This window comes from Neopsephotus bourkii, unplaced genomic scaffold, assembly GCF_033783945.1.
Source record: "Neopsephotus bourkii isolate Nb327-2 ecotype Australia unplaced genomic scaffold, CSIRO-AGI_Nbou_v1 NB_1589, whole genome shotgun sequence".
In the NCBI taxonomy this organism is placed as follows: domain Eukaryota; kingdom Metazoa; phylum Chordata; class Aves; order Psittaciformes; family Psittacidae; genus Neopsephotus; species Neopsephotus bourkii.
Genome location: NW_026902065.1, coordinates 5,688,832 through 5,708,243, shown reverse-complemented (window position 1 = coordinate 5,708,243; position 19,412 = coordinate 5,688,832). Strand labels below are relative to the sequence as shown.

At 45.7% G+C, this 19,412-nt stretch overlaps 1 protein-coding gene across 2 annotated transcripts in view; it reads left to right on the top strand.

Moving 5' to 3' along the window:
- Positions 1-19,412, top strand: part of DENND2A (DENN domain containing 2A) — a 62,019-nt gene that overhangs the window by 5,353 nt on the left and 37,254 nt on the right. For both annotated transcript variants that reach the window (XM_061371961.1, XM_061371962.1), the window contains exon 2: positions 19,148-19,246. In XM_061371961.1, the coding sequence (XP_061227945.1) occupies positions 19,176-19,246 (71 nt within the window). In that variant the 5' untranslated portion in view covers positions 19,148-19,175. The remainder of the gene's footprint in view (positions 1-19,147; positions 19,247-19,412) is intronic.

Here is a 19,412-nt window from a genome sequence, read left to right as displayed (position 1 = left end):
AGGTTGCTCCTGAAGAGCAGGAAGGCCAGGAGAGGACTGTGCAGCCTGAGTGGGAGTCACTGCTACTCAATTCCCCAGCACTGGAGCCAAAACTCTTCCTCAGCCTTGTGCTCCAGGGCTGGGAACCAGCAGTGTTTATGTGATGAGAGGGAGCAGAAGATGGTTTTTCCTGAGCACTGCCTTTGCCCATACATGTGCTGGCACAGAGCCAGGATGGAAACTATGTCCTCATGAGCAGAGAGAGAGAGAGGGGCCCAGAAGCACAGATTGTTACAAGTAAAAACACCAACGCATCCAGAGAAAGCCTCAAACAGATAGGCCTGGCCATACCCTCGGTTGTTCGGACAGTTGACTTCATGTGTAGTGCGAGTATCTAGGAGTGTGGGTGTGGGGCATGGATCATTTTGAGATGTTTGGTGGAAGACCAGAGTAAAAGGCAAAAGGAAAGAAGCTAGGCAGGTAAGTTACCTGCTGTTTGGCTCTACTGGGATGCCTGATTGGGTGTTTGAATTGCCACTGTTGCTATGCCATTAATCAGGTTGGTGCTGCTGTGTGAACTGTTGGGTCATTACTCTGTTTTCAGATGTGGCATCCTATAGCTGTGGCAAGTATCACCTCTTATGTGAAATAGTATTGCTCATGCTGATAGAGGTTTGTTTCACTGGTCTTGCTCCTTCTAGCCCATGTTCAGCAGAGAGCTATTGATCTGGATTGAGACTAGTGTAAAGATAGGTTCTGCAAGTAGATGCTGACAGCTCTATTTTCCTATGCCCAGCTCGTCACTAGGCATCATGGTACGTAACCACATTTGCTGGACAGTTCATTATATGGGGTGCCAACCTTGCTTGGAAGGGCCTTGCCTTGACTGGGTATCTGTACAGGAGGCTGTGCCTCACAGAAAACTTGGTCTCAGAGAAGCAGTCAGAAAAGATTGGCTCTGAGCTCATTTGAAAATCTGTCACAGACACTTACAATGTTGAGCACTGATGATGTTAAAGGGCAGCTTGAGCAGGGAAAGGTGCCACTTCACTTGGAAGTGGAGAAAAGAGTTCTGAGGGGGACCCTGCCAGGCACTAAGACTCCTGATCCTGCAGATACTTGAGAGCAGATGGACCCTGACCAAGTTCAGGCTTGCAGGTTGTGTTTCCAGAAACTTACTGGGGACTCTGGCAATTCACCAGAGAGACTGGTTCATGGAGCGAAGACTTACTGCTCTTTGTAACCAGAGTAATTTTAAATAGCTAGGTGTTCTGTGTTTTAATTAAATTTCCTTTTGGGAATAAAACTGGTGAAGCATTTCTGTGATCCTGCTACACTTAAATATATTCTACAGTATATATTTATGCCCCCAGTTTGGCAAATCATTTAAGCAGACGTTTAGGTCTAAGGACATGCTCAAATCCATCCAGCAGAGCACTCTTGTTTCCCAGTGCAGTACATCATTCCTTCTCAGGGAAGTTCAGACTGGACTTCATGCAATCTTATTGAAGATAGCAGACTTCGAGCATAGGCTTAAAATTAAACACTTGCTGAGGTGTTTTCCTCATCACAAGAGATCTCTCACACACCCAGCTGTATTCTGTAGAATCATTTTATATTAGCAATGTCCTTGAACACTGCTTTCCTCTTAATATCCTGTGAGACTTCTTGCCAAGTGCTTGCTGACAAGCTGTGTTAACTGTGAGCAGTTCAGGTGAGATGCTGTCACAGCCCTGGTATTTTGCTAGCATTGTGAATAGGCATGCATATGTGAATGATTAAATCAACCAACCCATCAGGGTGTCATCTGGAAAGGAACAAATGCTGAGCTTGCTTTGCAGGCGGGGGGAGGATGAGATCCCCCTCTGTATTTTCTGCTGAAAGCTTTTCCCTTCTCCAGATGTGCAGATGATGTAGTTCTTTGCCAAAAGCCAGCCGTGACTTCAAGAGCTGGGGAACGTGCACACATCTGTTTGCAGAGGAGAGCAGCAAAGGGCCTCGGGTCTCCTGTCTTAGGGGATTATGATCTTGTGATAGATAGCACTGGCTGTCATGGAGGGAAATGGCAAATTTCACAGGGCACCGTGAGGGCACTTCATAAATATAAGTTAGCTTGCCAGTGTCAGCCAAACACCACCTTGCTCAGTTAGAAAGGAAAGAGCTCCCAGAGACTTTTCAGGCTATTGGAATTTTTTCTTTAAAAACATTAAGCTGCCCCAGAAGATGTGAGTATTTTTCACACACAAAAATATAATGTGTTTCAGCTGCAAAGCATGCTGTGAGTGCAGGCTTCACGTTTTCTTTTAGGTAACAGTTGAGTCTTGGTTTACACAGAGCTCAGGGTGGCATAGAAGCAAAGGGAGATAAGTGCCTCTTAGTAAAATTGAGAAGGGTGCCTGCTCCAGTGCACGTAGCGCTTCAGAAATCAACATCTGGCCAAAAAAAGACCCTGAGGCATCCTCTACAGTTCAGTAAAGTCCATGGGAGCTTTTCCATGACTTCAAGGAGTTTGGAATCAGGCTGTTAGTTGAGATTCTGTTTTTCCCTGTCTTGACATGCTAGGCTGTATGTGCGGCAATCTGTAGTCAAATTCTGCAGGAGGATTTCTTGCAGATGTGTGCGCTCTTGAGCTTTTTCCAGATGATGTAAGAAGCCCTGATCTCGCTGGCTGCCATTTTTCTGCTTTGTCAAACTCTGAGAGAGGCCTGAGAGGTTTTCTGCTGGGAAACTTAACATGTGATGACTGGTTTTTGCATCAGATTTCTGTCTCCTGAGATTACTATGAATGGCTGCAAGTTGAGGTTTTGCCATGGTGTCACCTCTCGCATACAACAGTCCCGTACTTGTGTTGGTGAAGGATACCGACAGCTTTTGCTGCTTAGTCTGTGCTAAAGCTTGCCCCATTGGTATCCTCTTATATGCACAGTAGGAAACTTTCCTTGTAGGATGATTTAGCATACACAAAGTCAGTGGCAAACTGAAGTTTTCCCCTGCTAAATTCCTAAATTCCTCCACTAGTCAGAGAAAGACACTCTTGGGTGTGTTTCAAGGAAAAACAGGCTCGCCTCTAAAAGGCACAAATTTCATGAAATGTTGTCAGGTTTTGATGAGGCTGGATTGGGTTTTATTTTGAACTAACTTCTTCTGACATCTAAGATATTGCTTCATGTCCCACTGGCTTAATGTTTGCTTGCATGGGGTAAATAATTTTTCTGATCCAAAGGAATCTGGAAGTATATCAGAAACAGAGACTTGCCCTCTCAGAGAAGTGAAAGACTTCATTCTGACCATCAATAACTGCAGGAATAAAACCCCTAGTTTTCCTGTTCTTTAAACCAAACTATTCACATACACCAGTCCCACTGCCTCTGCTCATACTCCAGGTAGCCTTCCATTAGCTTTTTATTATTAATGTCAGTAGAATAGAATAGACTATTTCTGTTCCCTTCCCACTCTTGTTGTGATAAGGGACCTAAACCGATCGTCTACTCCAACTGCCTGACCTCTTGAGGGCTAATCAGAAGTTAAAGCATATTGAGAGTATTGTCCAGATGCCTCTTAAATACTGACAGACTTGGGGCATCAGCCTCCTTTTAGGAAGCTTGTTGCAGGGTTTGACCACACTCTTCGTAAAGAAATGCTTCCTAATGTCCAGTGTGAACCCCCCTGATGTAGCTTTGAACTATTCCTATGTGTCCTGTCACTGGGTACCAGGGAGAAGAGCTCAGCACCTCCCTCTCTGCTTCCCCTCCACAGGAAGCTGTAGAAAGCAATGGGGTTGCCCCTCAGCCTCCTTTTCTCCAGACTAGGCAAGCCCAAAGTCCTCAGCTGCTCCTGATAGGGCATGCCCTCCAGCCCTTTCACCAGCTTTGTTGCCTTCCTCTGGACCCATTTTTATTTCAAGTTCCTGTAAACTCCCACTTTTTGACAAAATCAAGCCTGACCATGGATTACATGTATTTTTCTTTCTTTTTTAAAGTAAAAAGCCTGGAAACAGGCAATTGCCAGCCCATTCTTTTTTCCTGCAGGACTTAAGAAGTTCAAGTGTCTCACTGTCTCTGTCACACGTGTAACTTTTTTCTTTTCTTTTTAAACTTGTGAACAGTATTTTGCAATAGAGGAGAGCTTGTTGTGACTTGCCATGAAACCCTTGAATGCAGAATTAAGCAGAAGCTTGTATAATGCAACTTTCCTTCAGCATTTTCTTTTTTTTCACAGTCAGCATAACTTGGTGGTACACTGATGGAGCACAGTGGGATGTGTGTGGATGAGATCACCAAAGTGCTGTCAGCTGTCACTGCTCCTCTTACTTTAGCTGAGCAGTGACCTGGAAGTGAGGTTTTGGGCTTCTGGGGGCTTTGGAGGAAATTTTGTGGCATTTCTTTTTCAGTTTGTGGTTAAATAAACAAAAAACCCAGACACCCCATAAATAACTATTTGGAGAAAGGTAACAGGGCAGCCCCATCTCTTCCCTCCTTTTTTCCCTTCCAAAAAAAATACAGTGGGAAGGAAGGGAAGCTTAACAAAGTATTTGAGATCCTTGTGAAGTGAAGATTTAGCAGACACTCACACCCCCCTAATCTAGCTAAACTGTGGTAGGTAATGTCATTTCACAACAGGGAACCTGACTATTTTGGCATACTGAACTTAGGTCAGACTTGACAAAAATTGTTCCTGTTGATCAGAAACCGTACGTAATTCACTCATCCAGCAACACTCAAACCTGTTTGTGATCTATGCAAATTGAATTGCTGAAGCCATGCAGGTGTGTTTCAGGTATGTGAGTGCACGGTGCCCAGGTAAGTTAGCTTCTGGACCCTTTTCTAATCACGTAAGAGAAGCAGGTACTTTTACAATATGGGTCAGAGTTTATGAGATGCCTACCTCTGGAAGAGAGAGTACTTCAGAGCAAAAATTACCTCTTGAAAGTGTTAAAAGAGGCTAAAAAGAGCAGCTCACATGTGAACAGCTAGAGTTAGCTGAGATAGACTGGCCCATTGTTCCAGTTTATTTCCTGTGTAGAAATTTACGCTAATGTGCAGTATCTGGAAGTATATTTGCCATATAAACTGCTTCCTCTTATCTCAGTGTACAGAAAAGTCAGTCTTGCCAAACAAATGATGCAAAGTAGGACTGATTCAGCATCATTTCTGCCTGTCATCAAAAGTCAGATGTTTGTGAAGATAGTCTAAAGAAAAGTGACTTCTTAGTTTTGTGTGGTAATTGTATTTACAAGCTATGCATCTCTTATATTCTTTTTGCTTGGCATATAAGCAAAGATAGATTCTTGCTAACCTACTTCTAGTGCCAAAATTTTCTGTCTTACTTTTCAATATGAATGTAGTGAACACACTTAGAGACGTGGATGACAGATTTTTATTAAGCAGATGCCATCCAGCCTGAATGTTTGAATTATTACATGTGGAAAAGATGGGAAGAAGAATGCCCACTTGAATGCCAAGCATTTTTCTTAAGAAGTACATCAAGTAGAGCATTATAGAAGCTTTTTCTATGCCTCTTCTAATTGAAGCAAATGGGGCAACTTCCCCTAAAAGTTTGCATTTATGTTTAGTTTGCCAGTAATGTCTGTAGACATTGAGTTTCAATTAAGAAAATCTAGTTGCTATCAAAAGACCCATTGTGTTCAGCCATAGACAACTGAAGCAACATAGTGCAGCTTCTGCCTTTGCATGAAGGTGATTCTGGTGAGGAATATCTAACTGGCCAGTTTGTAGGGTATCTAATGTAAAGAACATCTGCATTTGGTAAAACCACTATCTTCTGCAGGGTGAAAAACATTTATTGGACAGCCTCTTTCCTGGGCCAGACCTTTAGAACTGAGTATGTAATGCTGGTATTTTGGGAGCAGAAGGGGATCACACTTCACAGAGGAACCTGCATGTTCCCAACTGTGTTGTACTAGGTAGGTTACCTGTCTCTTAGTACTGGTCATCTACTGTGGGAGTCCTTGTCCCTCACCCTGTAGGAAACCTTTGCATTCTTTAATCATCGCGTGAGGACCTGTAAGACTTGTCTGCTCCAGAGAGGTTTCATGGGCTTGAGCTGAGGGCTCTGCTTGGGTTTTGTAGGTAGACTTGTGTTGGTGAGGATCAGAAATGAGGTAACGGTTTGGTGAATGACATGAAAGCCACACTATAATCACTGGAGTCAAATCAGTTGCTTCAGTACAGCTAGGATTTTGCCTCGCATTGGACTGGAAGCGAGATGTTTATATGCATCTAAGATGAAAGAGGATGATGTTTATTCAATAGTTCAGGGACATGGGCTTCCGCAGAAGGTTTGACTCCAGAAGACTCCTACTTCGATAGCTTGTTCTGGGCCCTGTAAAATGTGCCCTTGTGAAATGCATTCAGTGCTGGCTCCTTTGTAGTAATGAGTTTTTCCTGTGCACAATAAACAGTATCGGGGCCCAGTCCAGAACAACATTCAGACATCTTGGGTGGAGTATGCCCTTGTGGTTACCCTGGAATACAAAACTTGGATGCACGTTCTCCAGGTTGGAAGCTTCTGTAAGAATAGCTCTGCTTTGCTTGTGAGCTAAAGGCTCGATAAAGGAAACTGTACATGGGTACTTTGCATCTGTGCTGTTACCAAACAGTGGGATGTATGTGAGAGAAAGTAAACAATGGAAATTAAAGACCCCTGGAGTATGCATCGCTGTTAGCACATCCCTTGGAAGACAGTAGTGAACAGCATGTGCTTGTTTGATAACACTCCAATTCCTAGGTTTTCTGCTGTGAAAAACCCAAAGAAATCCTTCAGCAAAGAAAAAAAAAATCTCCCAAATTATTTCTATTTCTCTTTAAATTTCATTACAAAATTACTTTAAGCTTTTCAAAAAATTGTACCCTCTGAAAAGGTATCTCTTTGAAAGAGGAATGAATTTGGGAAGAAAGTATTTTCTTTTTCTGATAGTGAGAACTTACAGCACTCATCAGTATTTGCCAGGGCTGCCTTACTGGTGGGTTCATGGCCTCCCTGAAGTTTCTTAGGCACTACAGAGTTACTAGGGACAAAAGACCCTGGAAACGTGCTAGGGGTTGCATAATTGTATGTCTCGGTTTAGTAGCCATTTTTCACTCCTTGCTTGCTGTTCAGTTGGAGAAAGGAAAAAAATATCTGTTGGGGAGGAAAAGGCATCTAGTAATAGTATTTTGAAAGGGATTTGGTTGTTTTGTTTGGGGTTTTTTGTTGTTATTTTTGTTTGGTTTTGGTGTGGGTTTTTTTAAATTTATTTTTTTTTTGAGGGGTGGGGTGTTCAGGTTTTTGTGTTGTTTTCCACAGCAAAAATGAGAGTGAATGCTCTCTTTTACAGCAATTAATGACAGGTTATCATTGGATAATCCAGGTTGGAAGGGTCTCTATTCCAGCCTCCTGCTCGGAGGTTCAGGTCTGAGCTCAGGTCAGGTTGCTCAGGGCATTGCGTGGTTGGGTCTTGAAAACCTCCAGCAATGGAGAGGTTAGCTTCAATGCAGATGTCTGTTCCAGAGCTGTTATCCTCAGGGTGAAAAAATAATTCCCTTATACAAAATCTCTATGTTGTTTCCACTTGTTCCTGTTGTTTCTCATCCAGCCAAGAGAGAAGCAGCCAAAGAATTTGCTTCAGGTCACACACAGTGCTACACCAATGGGTTTGTTTCTATGAGAAGTAAAATGTTTAAAAAGCCACAACAGAATGTGGAAATCTGAGTCTCGTTTCTGAAAGGGACGGGAACACATGGGTGGCAGTCCACATTTGACTTGGACATGCATAGATAGGTGCAGAGCATCACTGTGTCAGTCTGTCCGTCTTCTAAGCTTCCGGGATGTGAGGAAGCTCTTTAGACCATATCTGGATGAATCACTTCTTCTGTAAGTGCCTTTTTCAGGACTGGGACTGTTACCTCGAACATCTGCTATGTTAGCAATTTCTGCTGGCTCTGTGGAGCTGGACTTAGCACCTGGTAAGTGCCAGAGTGTGCAATGTATGGCAGTGTGTTCATGTATGCACATGAAGCTGCAGACAGATGTTCTCTCAGTCTTCCCAGCAACACCTAGGCATCTCCTGTTGGAATCAGTGAAAAGCGAATGTGTTCTTACAATTCTTTGAAAGTGTTAGCTGCCTTTACAGTGTTTGTTTAAAAAAATCTGATCCTCAGTTGGTTTTGTAAACGGGTCTTAAACCTCAAAGTCATGGAGTCACTGCTGAAAATTTTACCTTTCTTTATTTCCCTGGTGCTTTTCTGCCACAAAGGTGGCAGTGCCACCAAGCCATCATGGTGTCTTGACAGCATTTTTGCTTGACACAGTACCCAGAGAAGATCAGATCCTTTTTTTTCCTTCCTGTCACATAGTTTTCTAGTCAGAAGCTGTACCAAAGCCCATAGGGAGAATGTCTAAATGGTTGTATGCAATAGACTTGCTTCTTATGCTTTACCTTTGTTTGGTGGTTTGGGAAGCCAAAGAGCAAAGGGTCCTTCCTCAACCTGTATTGTGCTTGGCTTGCTAAATGCTGGCTGCTGGGAGGGCGGGGTGGATGAGCAACATGGTGATGTGAGTTGATTTTCATGTTTCTTTCTTGTCCAGAAGCGCCAGTGTCAGCATGGGGAGAAACCCGTGTTTCCCTAGGCCCTCTTGCCACCCTCCTCTACTGAGCCCCTTAGCAGTTCCTGTGCTTGGAATCACCCTGGGAGGGAGAGAGTATCGAACCTACATGTGAGAGTGAAAGGGCGGAGGAGGAAAACCGATTTTCCGTATGATTGGGAGGGTTTGGTTAGGGTTTTTTCCCCACTTCTGTTGGCTGTGAGTGCAGTGACCGCTGTAACCACAGGGCCCGGGCTGGCTCCCTCCCCCACGCTTCCTCTCCCAGGCAGAGCGCAGAGCACGGGCTCTCAGATTTCCTCCAGCGCAGGCGGATGGCGGCTCTTCGATACATTCCTCTTAGCACAAAAGAAGAGGAAAAACTGCTCTGCACACGGGCAGATGGCCGACTGTTTCCTGGCAGCACCCCTCCAATATCCTTTTTCCTATTGTCCTGACAAACACACGCACACACACACCCAGAGAGCAGCTTTCCTCCTGAACAAATAAATAAATGCAAGGCCTCTCTGCAGAGGTTTTTCTTCTCAGGAGATGTACAGGTTTCCTCCTCGTGATGGGTAAATCTTCAGTGGTTCATGTGCTGCCTGGCCCTGCTCTCTGCTGAGGAAGGTTGAACGAGGGAATGGAGTGCTGCACTCTGGTTGGAAGCTTTCGATAAGGAGTAAGACCTGCAATGAGCAAGCTCACATCTGTGATAGCCAAGATATGTGGGAGAGTGAGGGTGGGAGGAAAGAGGAGGTTGAGCAAGGCAGGAGAAAGCAGGGTCTCTGGAACCCAAAAAACAATCTACAGGTGACTTTTTGCTTTAGCTGAGAAGGTGATGCTTAATTGAGACACACTGTAGCAGCAGGACTCAGAGCTGGTGCTCTGGAGCATGCAGCTGTGCAGATGGTGCCCCAAGGTTTTGCCAATGCACACTTCAGGAAGCTGTGTGCCAAATCATCATCAGGAGGTGCAAGAGTCAGCATCCTGCAGGGTGAAGGCCACTGAAGGAAAGATCTGCTGAGGCTCCATTTGTCTTCCCCAATGATAACTTGTTTTGGAAGCAGTTGAAGTTCTTCATTTTAATGCTCTTGTTTCCTTTCTGAATGTGAGACAGTTTGTCTTCCTGCCAGGAAACTCTTTGCAGACTTGCTCCTCGAAGGGACCTTTTTGGGTCCCATTTATGCTAGAATAGCAGAGGTTATCTCACCACATCAAAAATGAATTCCAGTGTTTCCTGAGCTAAACACTGTATTTTAGTGGCAGGTTGCTTCCTATGCTGTCAAATATTTGCATTTCTTATAAGTATAATAATGACCCTGATTTCTTTCCAATTCTTTTTACACTAGAAGTGATTTACTGCTGTAGTAGGACTTGTATATTTGTAGCACAGCATTTCTAACAAGGAAGAGAAAGTATCTATGCCAGTATTTCTATCAGTATCTACACTGGAAGAAATGCATATTTGATAGCGTAGTTTCATCTTTTTGGGCACTGAAGCCAGTTCCACTGCATCTGCTAGAAATCCTGCCTCTCCATGTGGCTGATAGACTCTTCTGCTGGAAAACACGTGCTCGTGTAAATCTGGTCCATGTTTCTTTTGTTTTACTCCATATTGACTGCAGTCATCTTGTATGTGGGTAGGAACCCTTTATTTCCTGGTATCAGTTTCAAAGCCAAAAAAAACAGGTACGAAACACGGGCTCCACTGATGTCATCAGCTAGCTCGTGATCGCTTCAGTAACACAGGATTCACTGCTGATGCCTTCTTCAGCCTTCACTTGAAGTATCTGAATTTTCATTTATTAGGCTGCAAAGCGTGATTAAATATTATCCCACTTCGAAAGGGGCTGATCAGCCCCACTGTGTGCACACAAGCGCTAAGGCCAGATCTAAATCACAGGGAGATGATCCAGTGTTGCCAGGAACCGTCACACAAGAGCTGTTCTCTGTTTCTCCTTTCACTTCCCAGGCTCTTGGTTTCTCCATCTGGAAATCGATTTTCTTTATATCTTTTTGTTCATGACTTCTATGTAGAAAGCCTAGCCTGAAATATGTCGTTCCACTAAACATTGCAATTACAGTTCATTCTAGCAGTCAGATTGGGGAATACCAAAGCTTTCTCTTCCTTCCCACATGAACTTTTTCTTAGTATTTGTTAACTTACCTGCAGGAGTGAAGACTCATCGTGTTTCTAAGCATTAATAGAAAACCAAACCCACCACCACAAAGAATAACAGTCTTTACCTTCTGTAGGTGCAGGACTTAATGTGTGAGCAGTGAATTAGAAAGAAGAGCATTGCTGGTTTGTTTGAGATGAACATGTAACATCCCACCACTGACCCTGGAAAATGCTGTGTTTTCTAGCTGAGGGTGTGGTTGCCTGAAGGAAACTGGAGGGATGTCGAATACCCTTTGAGTTGTTGAGCTTTTTTTCTGTTTGTTATATGTTTAGAGGGAGGAACAAAGAAAATCAGACAATGGGAAATGTGGGACAAGCCTAATAATAGTGGGTGCAATGAGCCCCACCTTCAACAGAAGACAATTCACATTGTGAGACCTTGGGTTTGAATTCTGTCTTCAGGTCAACTTATTTTTTGTTTCAGCCTGCAGCTTTCCATGCTGAGCATAGCCTCTGGCTGAATTACTTCTGAAAGCCTTCAGCCAAAATGTTTCAGCTGTTTCAAAGACTGAGGCTAGGGGAGAAAAATGTATTGCTTCACCTGTGTTAGAAAGTACATCAGGCTTTTCTTTAGATAGCACTAATCTTATGCTTTGAAACAGAAATGTTATGTTATTTGGAGCAGGAATTTATCCTTTGCCACTCCTGTGTCATCTCTACCTTAACTTTTCCAAGGCTGTGTGGGCAGAAGATTTCAGCTGGCACATGGTCAGCAGAGGTTTTAATTATTTTTTGGAAGCTGAAATCTTCAGTAGTTACCTTATTCCTGAATGTGCTGTCCTTTTAGCTCCCCATGACAGGCAAATAATGTTGCTACCACTGCAGAGCTTGACCTACAGCCTTCAGCAAATGGGTGGTGGAGGGAAGTAATGGACAGGAGGTGAGAGTAGTTTCTGAAGGGTCCAGCTGCTTTACTACAGAACAGGGGTGGCCTGCAATTGAGAAGCAATTGAGGCACAGGGTGGCCACCAGTATTGCCCACAGCACATCCTGCTGGCTCCCCTCTTCTCGTTGCTGAAGGTTAGCTGCTTTCCAAGCAAAGCCTTGTTGCAAACCCAGTCCTAACACGCTTCTGTAATAAAGCCCCAACCTGAGAGTCATATATGGATGGATATACAGCCTCTGCAGTTCAGAGCCAAAGGCTGGTCACCTAATAGGTGGTACAGAATACATTTATGGAATTTAGTAGGACCTCCTTGTAAACCTCTGACCAGGAACAGTGGACTAGACTACCAGGATTTTGTTTCTGCTGTGCCATTGATTATCCCTCTGGGACCATAGCAGAAAAGAGGTGGAAATGGCTTTATTTACTAATACCCAGAAGAGACAAAACCTGGACTAGGAAGGAAGGAAAAGGTTCTTGGTTTTACTCAAGGTCAATGATTTGGACATAAAGATGCAGTCATTCTACTTCTGAAGAAATACTTGCTCCACTGTGTACACATGGGTATGCAATTAGGGAGAGGCATGGGATCCGCTCAGGATACTGACAGTGGAAATGTGTGTATGGAGTCCAATGTCTTCAACAGGTAGGTGCAGACTGTGCAGGGCAAGTGTTGTCTCAGGTAAGCGCTGTGGACCTGCAGAAGCTATATCCAGGAGTTTGGGATGTTTGGTAGCCAGGAGAGAGCTGTAGTGGATCTAAAACCTGGGGAAATGCATAAGCTCCTTAAGTTCTGCTCCTCAATTTCTCCCTCAAGTTCTGCACCAGGCAGTCTGGTGTCAGGTAGCTTTGTTCTGGTGACACTATGCCTGGGGGCAGGTAAAAAGAGAAAACCGTGGAAGCTGTAGGGAAGCAGCTTCTAAGGTAGTAGATTGAGTGGAAGGGGCTTTCTGAGGCTGTAGGTGTGGAGGGAAGGCTGTTTCTGGTGGAGCAGGGAGGTAGGATACGGGTGGGTGAGAAAAACTGACGGAGGGCTGAGGGCCCATAAGGGATAGGGGATAAGGGATATTAGTTTGGGCAGGGGGGGAGTAAGCAAAGGGAGAAGGAGCCTGTAGCTAGGAGCCATCGTAGGAAGTCCTTGGGGTGGAAGGAAGATATTTGGACAAGCTATGCTGGCTAAGCACTGATTTGACAACACAGATCTGGAAAGAGGGGGATGCAGGGAAGTGGTGGTGGGGAGGATGGGGAGGGACAGAGAAGGCCTGGCTGGAATAGCTGACAGTGTGAGATTAGCAGTGAATGAGGAAACTAGGACTTGAATAATGAACCCAGAGAGTTAAACCCAGGCTGTTTGAACAAGGGGAGACCTTGGAAGCATGGACTGGCATTGAGTACTTGAAGAAGAATGCATGTAACAAGGATCTAGCATGCAAGAGGGGGGGACAGATCAGAAAAGTTTTTTGCAAGATGGGGTCAAACTTAACCTGTCAGGCTTGACTGGGCAGGCAGTGCAGACACAGTTTGGTATGTCTGTGATCTCCATCAGTGCAACAGAGGGGCCCTGCTCTGGAGGTGAATCTGGGTAACGCAGCAAGTGAATTGGGTGTCTGTAGGGGTTCCTTGCTTAATTTGGCGGGTACTGAAGGAGAAATGGATGGGAATCTTCTCATCTGCCCTTCCAAGAGCTTACCATCATGTTGGACAAATCCTGAAAGCAAGATTTTTTCCAGCTGTTTGTTCCTGGCCTGGGTGTCAGATGTGGGGCTGCGGGCCTGGCTTCCCAGTTGCTTGTGAAGCCAGTGGGGCTCGCACTTGTAATGGTTTCAAAAATCAAGTCTTGCTTGTCCCTGTACTAAGAGCGAATTGTAGTTTTGCCCAGAGTCTGCACAACCCAGTTTGCCATTTATATGGTGAGCAACGAATTGCCTTGAGGGGAAGCAGTGAGGAGAAAGCAAAATATTCAGTGAATCTGTCCCTGCAATATAATTTCATCCCTTGCCTTCCATGTGCCTCAGCGCTTATCAGGTTTTCCATGACAGGTGACTGATGTCACTATCTGAGCAGAAAACTTCCTGCTTTCCCCCACCCCCTTTTTTTCTTGGCTGGTTTAGTGAGTTGAACAAGGTAGTTTGATGGCCCTTGCTAGCTCAGAAAGGGCTTTACAAGCACTGGAACTGATACAAAGGTAGCAGGAGCAAGAAGGGAGGAAAACGTAGGCATACACTTAGTCAAGGACAACTGTTAGATCTGATCAGGCATGTTCTTAACTAGGAGACCACATTGCTGGCACCCAAGGGAGGAGCATGGCAGTCCCTTTAACCATAGTAATCCTTTAAATTAGGTTAGTGACACACAAGCAGGCAGTTTGTTCTGTGGGCTTAGGGAGGGAGAAGGTCAGTAGGATGAATTATATCATAAAAATAAAGACATATCATAACATACAACACAGCTTTTCTGCACGCAGGCTGAACGCCAACGCTGTGAGTTTCTACATTCCTCGCATTGCAGTGCTGTTCTTTTGCCATGGGCTGCATGCACGAAGGGAGAGGTTGTGGTACATCAATTCCACTTGGGGTTTTTGAAAATACAGTTTGTTTTGACACATGGGGTTCTCTTGACCCCCTTGTAAGCCCTGTGCTGGAAGATACGATAGATCAAAGGGAAAAGTTAGGAAAGAATGGGGCAAGGGGGATAGGAGGCTGTGTGGGATCTGGCTCTAAAAGATACTGTAGGAATATGTTGCTTCCCAGTCATTGGTCCTTCATGGTTATGTTTATATAAGTTTATCCTGCTTTTTTTTCTTTAATAAATGACATGGGCCTGACTGGCTACAGTTAGGATCCCATTATGAGTGTGGGGAACTGAACAATCCTGCCGCTGGTGTCTTCAGACTCCGTGGCCAGGACAGGCAGTGCCTGCAAAGAGGTGACAGCTCCCCTTGCCCTGAACTAACCCTGCCCAGCACAGAATGGCAGAGCGAAGGCACCTCTGGTGGTGGCCAGGTCCAGGCCACTGCTCAGAGTGGGATCACGTAGAGGAGCTCACTCAGGACATCATCCAGTCAGGTTTCAAGCATCTCCAAAGATAAGGCCTCCACAACCTCTCTGGTGCTCAGTCGCCTGTCATTAAGAAGTTTTTTCTCATGTGTAAGCTGAATTGTCCTCTTCCCTGGATGCTGCTGATAAGCTCTGCTGTTGCAGAGGTGGCCTGGCCTCCCAGACCTTGGGGTAAATGCACCTGCAGGGCTGACTGGCGCACGGAAGAAGTGGACTTCACGGATGTCTTCTGAGGAGAAACTTGTTGCTGTCTGCTAGGAAGGACCCAAGGCACATGTAGTGAAGCTTTGGGTCAAATACCCTGAGCGCAACTCTTAGAAAACCTTTGCCTTGCTATTACGTTGGTGTTGTGCACCTCGAGTCAGTGACTCCTCCTCTGCAAGCACACTGTTCTGCCAGGGAAGCCTGCTTTGGGGGCCTGTTGCCTTGTCTCCACATGGCTGGTGTCCTCTCTGCCCTGCAGGGGCTCATCCCCTGAGGTCAGCTGCTGGGGATCTGGAAAAGGCAACATGCCTATACCCCAGCTCAGGGATGCTGCTTGGTGCTGGGACTGTGTGCAGGGACCCACGCAGTAGTCTGTGTGTATGTGCACAAGCATGCATCCTCATGCCTGCTTCTTCCCCCAGAGGGAAACAGCTCCAAACAGAGCAAGGGCTGGGGGAGGGAGCCTTGAAGGCTTTAACTGTTAACTTCCCCTTACTCATGATTTTCCTGTTAGTGTTTTGTCTTCTTGGCATCCTTCCTGTTCCAGATATATGTATGTTATATATTGTTGTCTCAATTGCTCTATGTTGCACCCTTTGTTCTGTAAAGCTCTGAAGTGAGGAGGTTACTTGCAGGCTTTGTGTAGCTGCTCAAAGTTCCTCATGAAAGTAACTGGAGAGACAGTTTCCGTGAGCACTAAGAAGAAATGCAGCATGTCTTTTTATTTCTTGGAGGAGAGTTTGGTGCTGTGAAGCCTTGCTGTTTGTATTTGCAAGCAGTGTGGCTAGTGTCCACTGATGGACTCGGATCTGATTTTTGTGCGAGATACAGAATAAACAGAGCAAAGAAAATCTTGAGTTGTGCCCTCCAGCATGCAGCAATGGTAATATCTATCCCCAAACCACAGACCTTTGAGGTATGCTTGGTTTATTCCCCACAGACAAACTAGCGAAGCAGGGAGGCCTGGGAGGCTTGCTGCCATCACCACCTGACCTTATCACAGGCAAGACTCCACATGTGTGACCACGAATGCTGGCCACGTACGTTTCTGATAATGTAGACTGCAGGTCATTTGATGCTCTGCAGGTTTGGTGGCTATACCAAATGCAGCGGGCAAAGCTGGTTTCTTCCTCTCCCTGAAGGAGCTCAGCCTGTGTTCCTTTGGAAGGCTTCTGTGTCTTTTGGGGGTGGGAGCGTGCCTACTGTCAGCGCCTCTCTTTTATTTGCTGGTTGCTTTGGAAGCATGGTGTGGTATCTGGTGCCCTGAACCAGATGTGCGTACTCCAAAAGCATTTGGATCGGAAGTGGGGAAGAGGGCAACGGGGAAGGGGGGACGGGAGGAAAACTTAAATTAGAAGAAAGCCAAACAGCTATTGCTGGAGACAGATGATTACAGCTCATTTCAAGGCTGTTTCCTGCATGCCAATGATAGATCAGTAAACAAACGCCTCTTTGCGAACACAAAGCAGGCAGGAACTCTGTTTGGAAGAGAGAGGTCGGGATAGGTCTCGCTTCACTTGGTAGCAGGAAGCCCCTATCACATGGCCCTGGGAATTGTGAGGCCTCGTGCGTGTGGGAGATACGTGGAGAGGCTTCTGCTGGGAGACTTCACATCCTTCCCAGGGTCTGGCCAACAGGTTTGAGAGCTCCCTCCCCTCCCTCTTTCCTCCCACCTCCTCCCCTGTCCTTCCTTTCCCAGTTTAATTTTGAAACTGTATCAAATGACTGCTTTGTTCCTCCAAACAATGGCAGGGATTACTGAATAAATCGAAGCAGTGAGGCTTTCCAAATGCAGTTCAGCATCTTCTTGCCCTTTCTGTGGCTTTTATATCTTGCTCCAGGATGTACGTGCCAGGAGTGGTGGCCCTGGGCTTGGGTTGCTGTGGGGCTGTGCTTCCCCCATGTCTTCCAGTGTTTGCATAAATATTTACTCTTTCGGGCAGGACCAGCTAATGTGCTACAATAGTCCCCTAGGTGATGCTGATGCCGGCCTGTGTGCAGCGGTGTATACTCCCCTGCTCTAGGGTGAAGGCACAGCAATCCGTGTATCTCCCAGGGATGACTTTGCTCCCCTGAGTGGCATGTGTTGTCAGTGGCTGTGTCGGTAGGTACCTGGTTGTTGTCACTTTGAAGCATCTGCTGCGTTGCTGCATTGGAAGCTCCTTGTCCACTTGTTAATCTGCCTGGTGTCGGTGTGTTGCTTTAGTTACTCCTGCCACATGTGGTGGCTGTGGGGAACAAATGTCCCACTGGCCTTGGTTCCAAGTTGTGCTGCTCTGATGATTGCAGCAGTGCTCCTTTCACAGGAGGCTCTTTTGCAGCACCCAGCAACTGCTTTGTGCCTCACTTCTGCTCAGCAAGAGTGATGGGGCAGTCCCGTCATGAGTGCTCTTACTTTGTATTACCTGCTTTTTGGCCTCTCCTGTGGGAAGTATACCAGGTACGTGACTGTTCTGAGCAGCAGCACGTATCTGCTCATAGCCAGATGTTTGTTTTCAAGGCAGTGTTTGTTAAGGGGCTGTTGGAAAAGGCTGAGAGATTGAGTTTCCTGATGGCGAAATTGTGTGATCTTCTCAAGACAGAGTTGCTCATCACAAGCAAACACTGGTGTGGCAGCACAGCCACAGGGGCTGTGTGTATGCCAACTCCCATTGTTGTTATGTTTCTTACTGCTAAAGGCAGTGATGAGGAGTTCTGGCCACTCACCCTGCTGTGCAAGGCACTGCACAAGTGGTGAGTGAGGAGACCATCCCTGCGGTAGGGATGCTGTAAGCCAAATGCTGAGCAGGCTGTGTTGCAGCTTTGCAGGAACCTGCTTTGATGCCCGTGTGAGTCACTCTTTGGCCATGGACCCGCATGAGCATTCAGTTTGCATTATTCTCAATCCATAACAGTTAATGGGTGGATGAATAGATTTTGTTCCTCGGGCTGGTAAATTTTCTTGACAGTGTTGTGAGGCTGGTCTCTGTCTAGGAGTGAAGTGGGTGTTTGTTCCAGTTACTAATGAGGAAGAGAAGCCAAGGGGGTTTATTGTCTGAGGAGAGAGAGTCTGCTAAATGGTTAGCAATGAACTGCCTCGAGTGTGTACACACTGAGTTGACCCGGAGTTCACTCCTTGCCTCAGGAGCGTTGCCAGTGTGGGTTAAAGGGAGGGAGAGAAAACTGAACAAACAAGACTGATCTTTTTTCTTCTTTCTTCTTTCTTTTTTCCTCTCGTTGCTCAAAATGCATGAACAGTGGAAGCAAGAGATCCTTTTGTTCTTTACCATTTGTGTTGTGGTGGGGTTTATTCTTTCAATGACAAGACCTACTAAATTTCCTGAGGTTCTCAGTCTTGTTGCCAATTGCTAGACATGGTGGGGCAGCATCTGCAGATGAGCCAAGTGCACAGATTTGAGAGCCTTCATATCTTCCAAATATTACCTACAAGATCATAGAATCACAGAATGGTTTGGGTTGGAAGGGACCTTAAAGATCATCTGGTTCCGACTCCCTGCCGTGAGAAGTGACACGTTCAACTAGACCAGGCAGACCACTGTGTTAGGTGAGAAGAGATGATGCTGCAGGGTAACAGTGAGAGTATTGTGGGGCAATAAAAAGAGGACAGAGTCTCTCTGAACTACACTGACCAGCAGGTCTCAGAGGGACAGTCACTCTGTAAATGCTAGAAATCATAGGGCAAACAGAATGACTCATTTTTGTGGTTGATTTATCTCATCCCCATGTGGAGTTGTCCTCTGAAATCAGAGCAGTAGCAGCCAAACATGGCCCAGCAAAGAGAAGGAAAGCAGTGGCTGCAGTGCAGTATCTTTAGAGCTTAAAACGTTTTCTGTCCCAAGCTGGTGACACTGTCACACTATTGGAGAGGAGCCACTTCGGTCATGTGGCCTTAACACAGGTTGTTTCAAAATTGCTTTTGGTTTAGTCTTCTGTAAGAGAAAAAACCCAAAGTCCACTGAGATTTTGGCAACAATAAAACCTGCATGAAATGAGCTCCATAGTCAAGTCCTGATACAGCTGCTGATGACAAGTCAAAGATAAGTTTTGCCCTCAAAACCTGTTGACTCCTTGCTGGGCTTCTGAGGGGTAATGGTGTCACCCCTCTTCACATTTCATGGAGAGGAAACCGAGGTTGTCCCCAGAAAGCTGTCATGTCTTGCTACTGCTCTTCTGAATTTCAAGGATAAATGCGTGTGTGTAGAAGGAAGAGAGGTGGATGCTGAGCACAGAATAATGCCTCTTCCTTGTGTCTGTCTGCAGGTGACCTGCTGCCCTGCTGCGTGCTGACATGATGACAGCTAGCAAGGTGGCCGATGTGAGCAGCCAGACTGAAAGCAGTGACTGCAAGTCCTTTCAGAGGTGAGAGCTGGCCATGCTTCAGTGACAGTGTTTATTATCCCCAACAGAAAGAAACCAAAGGAAGGAAACATTCTTTCTGCTCCACACTGTCCCTCTCTCTTCACACGTTAAAACACACCCCTGTAGGTCTCAGGTGGTTTCATTGCCATCTCAGGACTGTGGCACT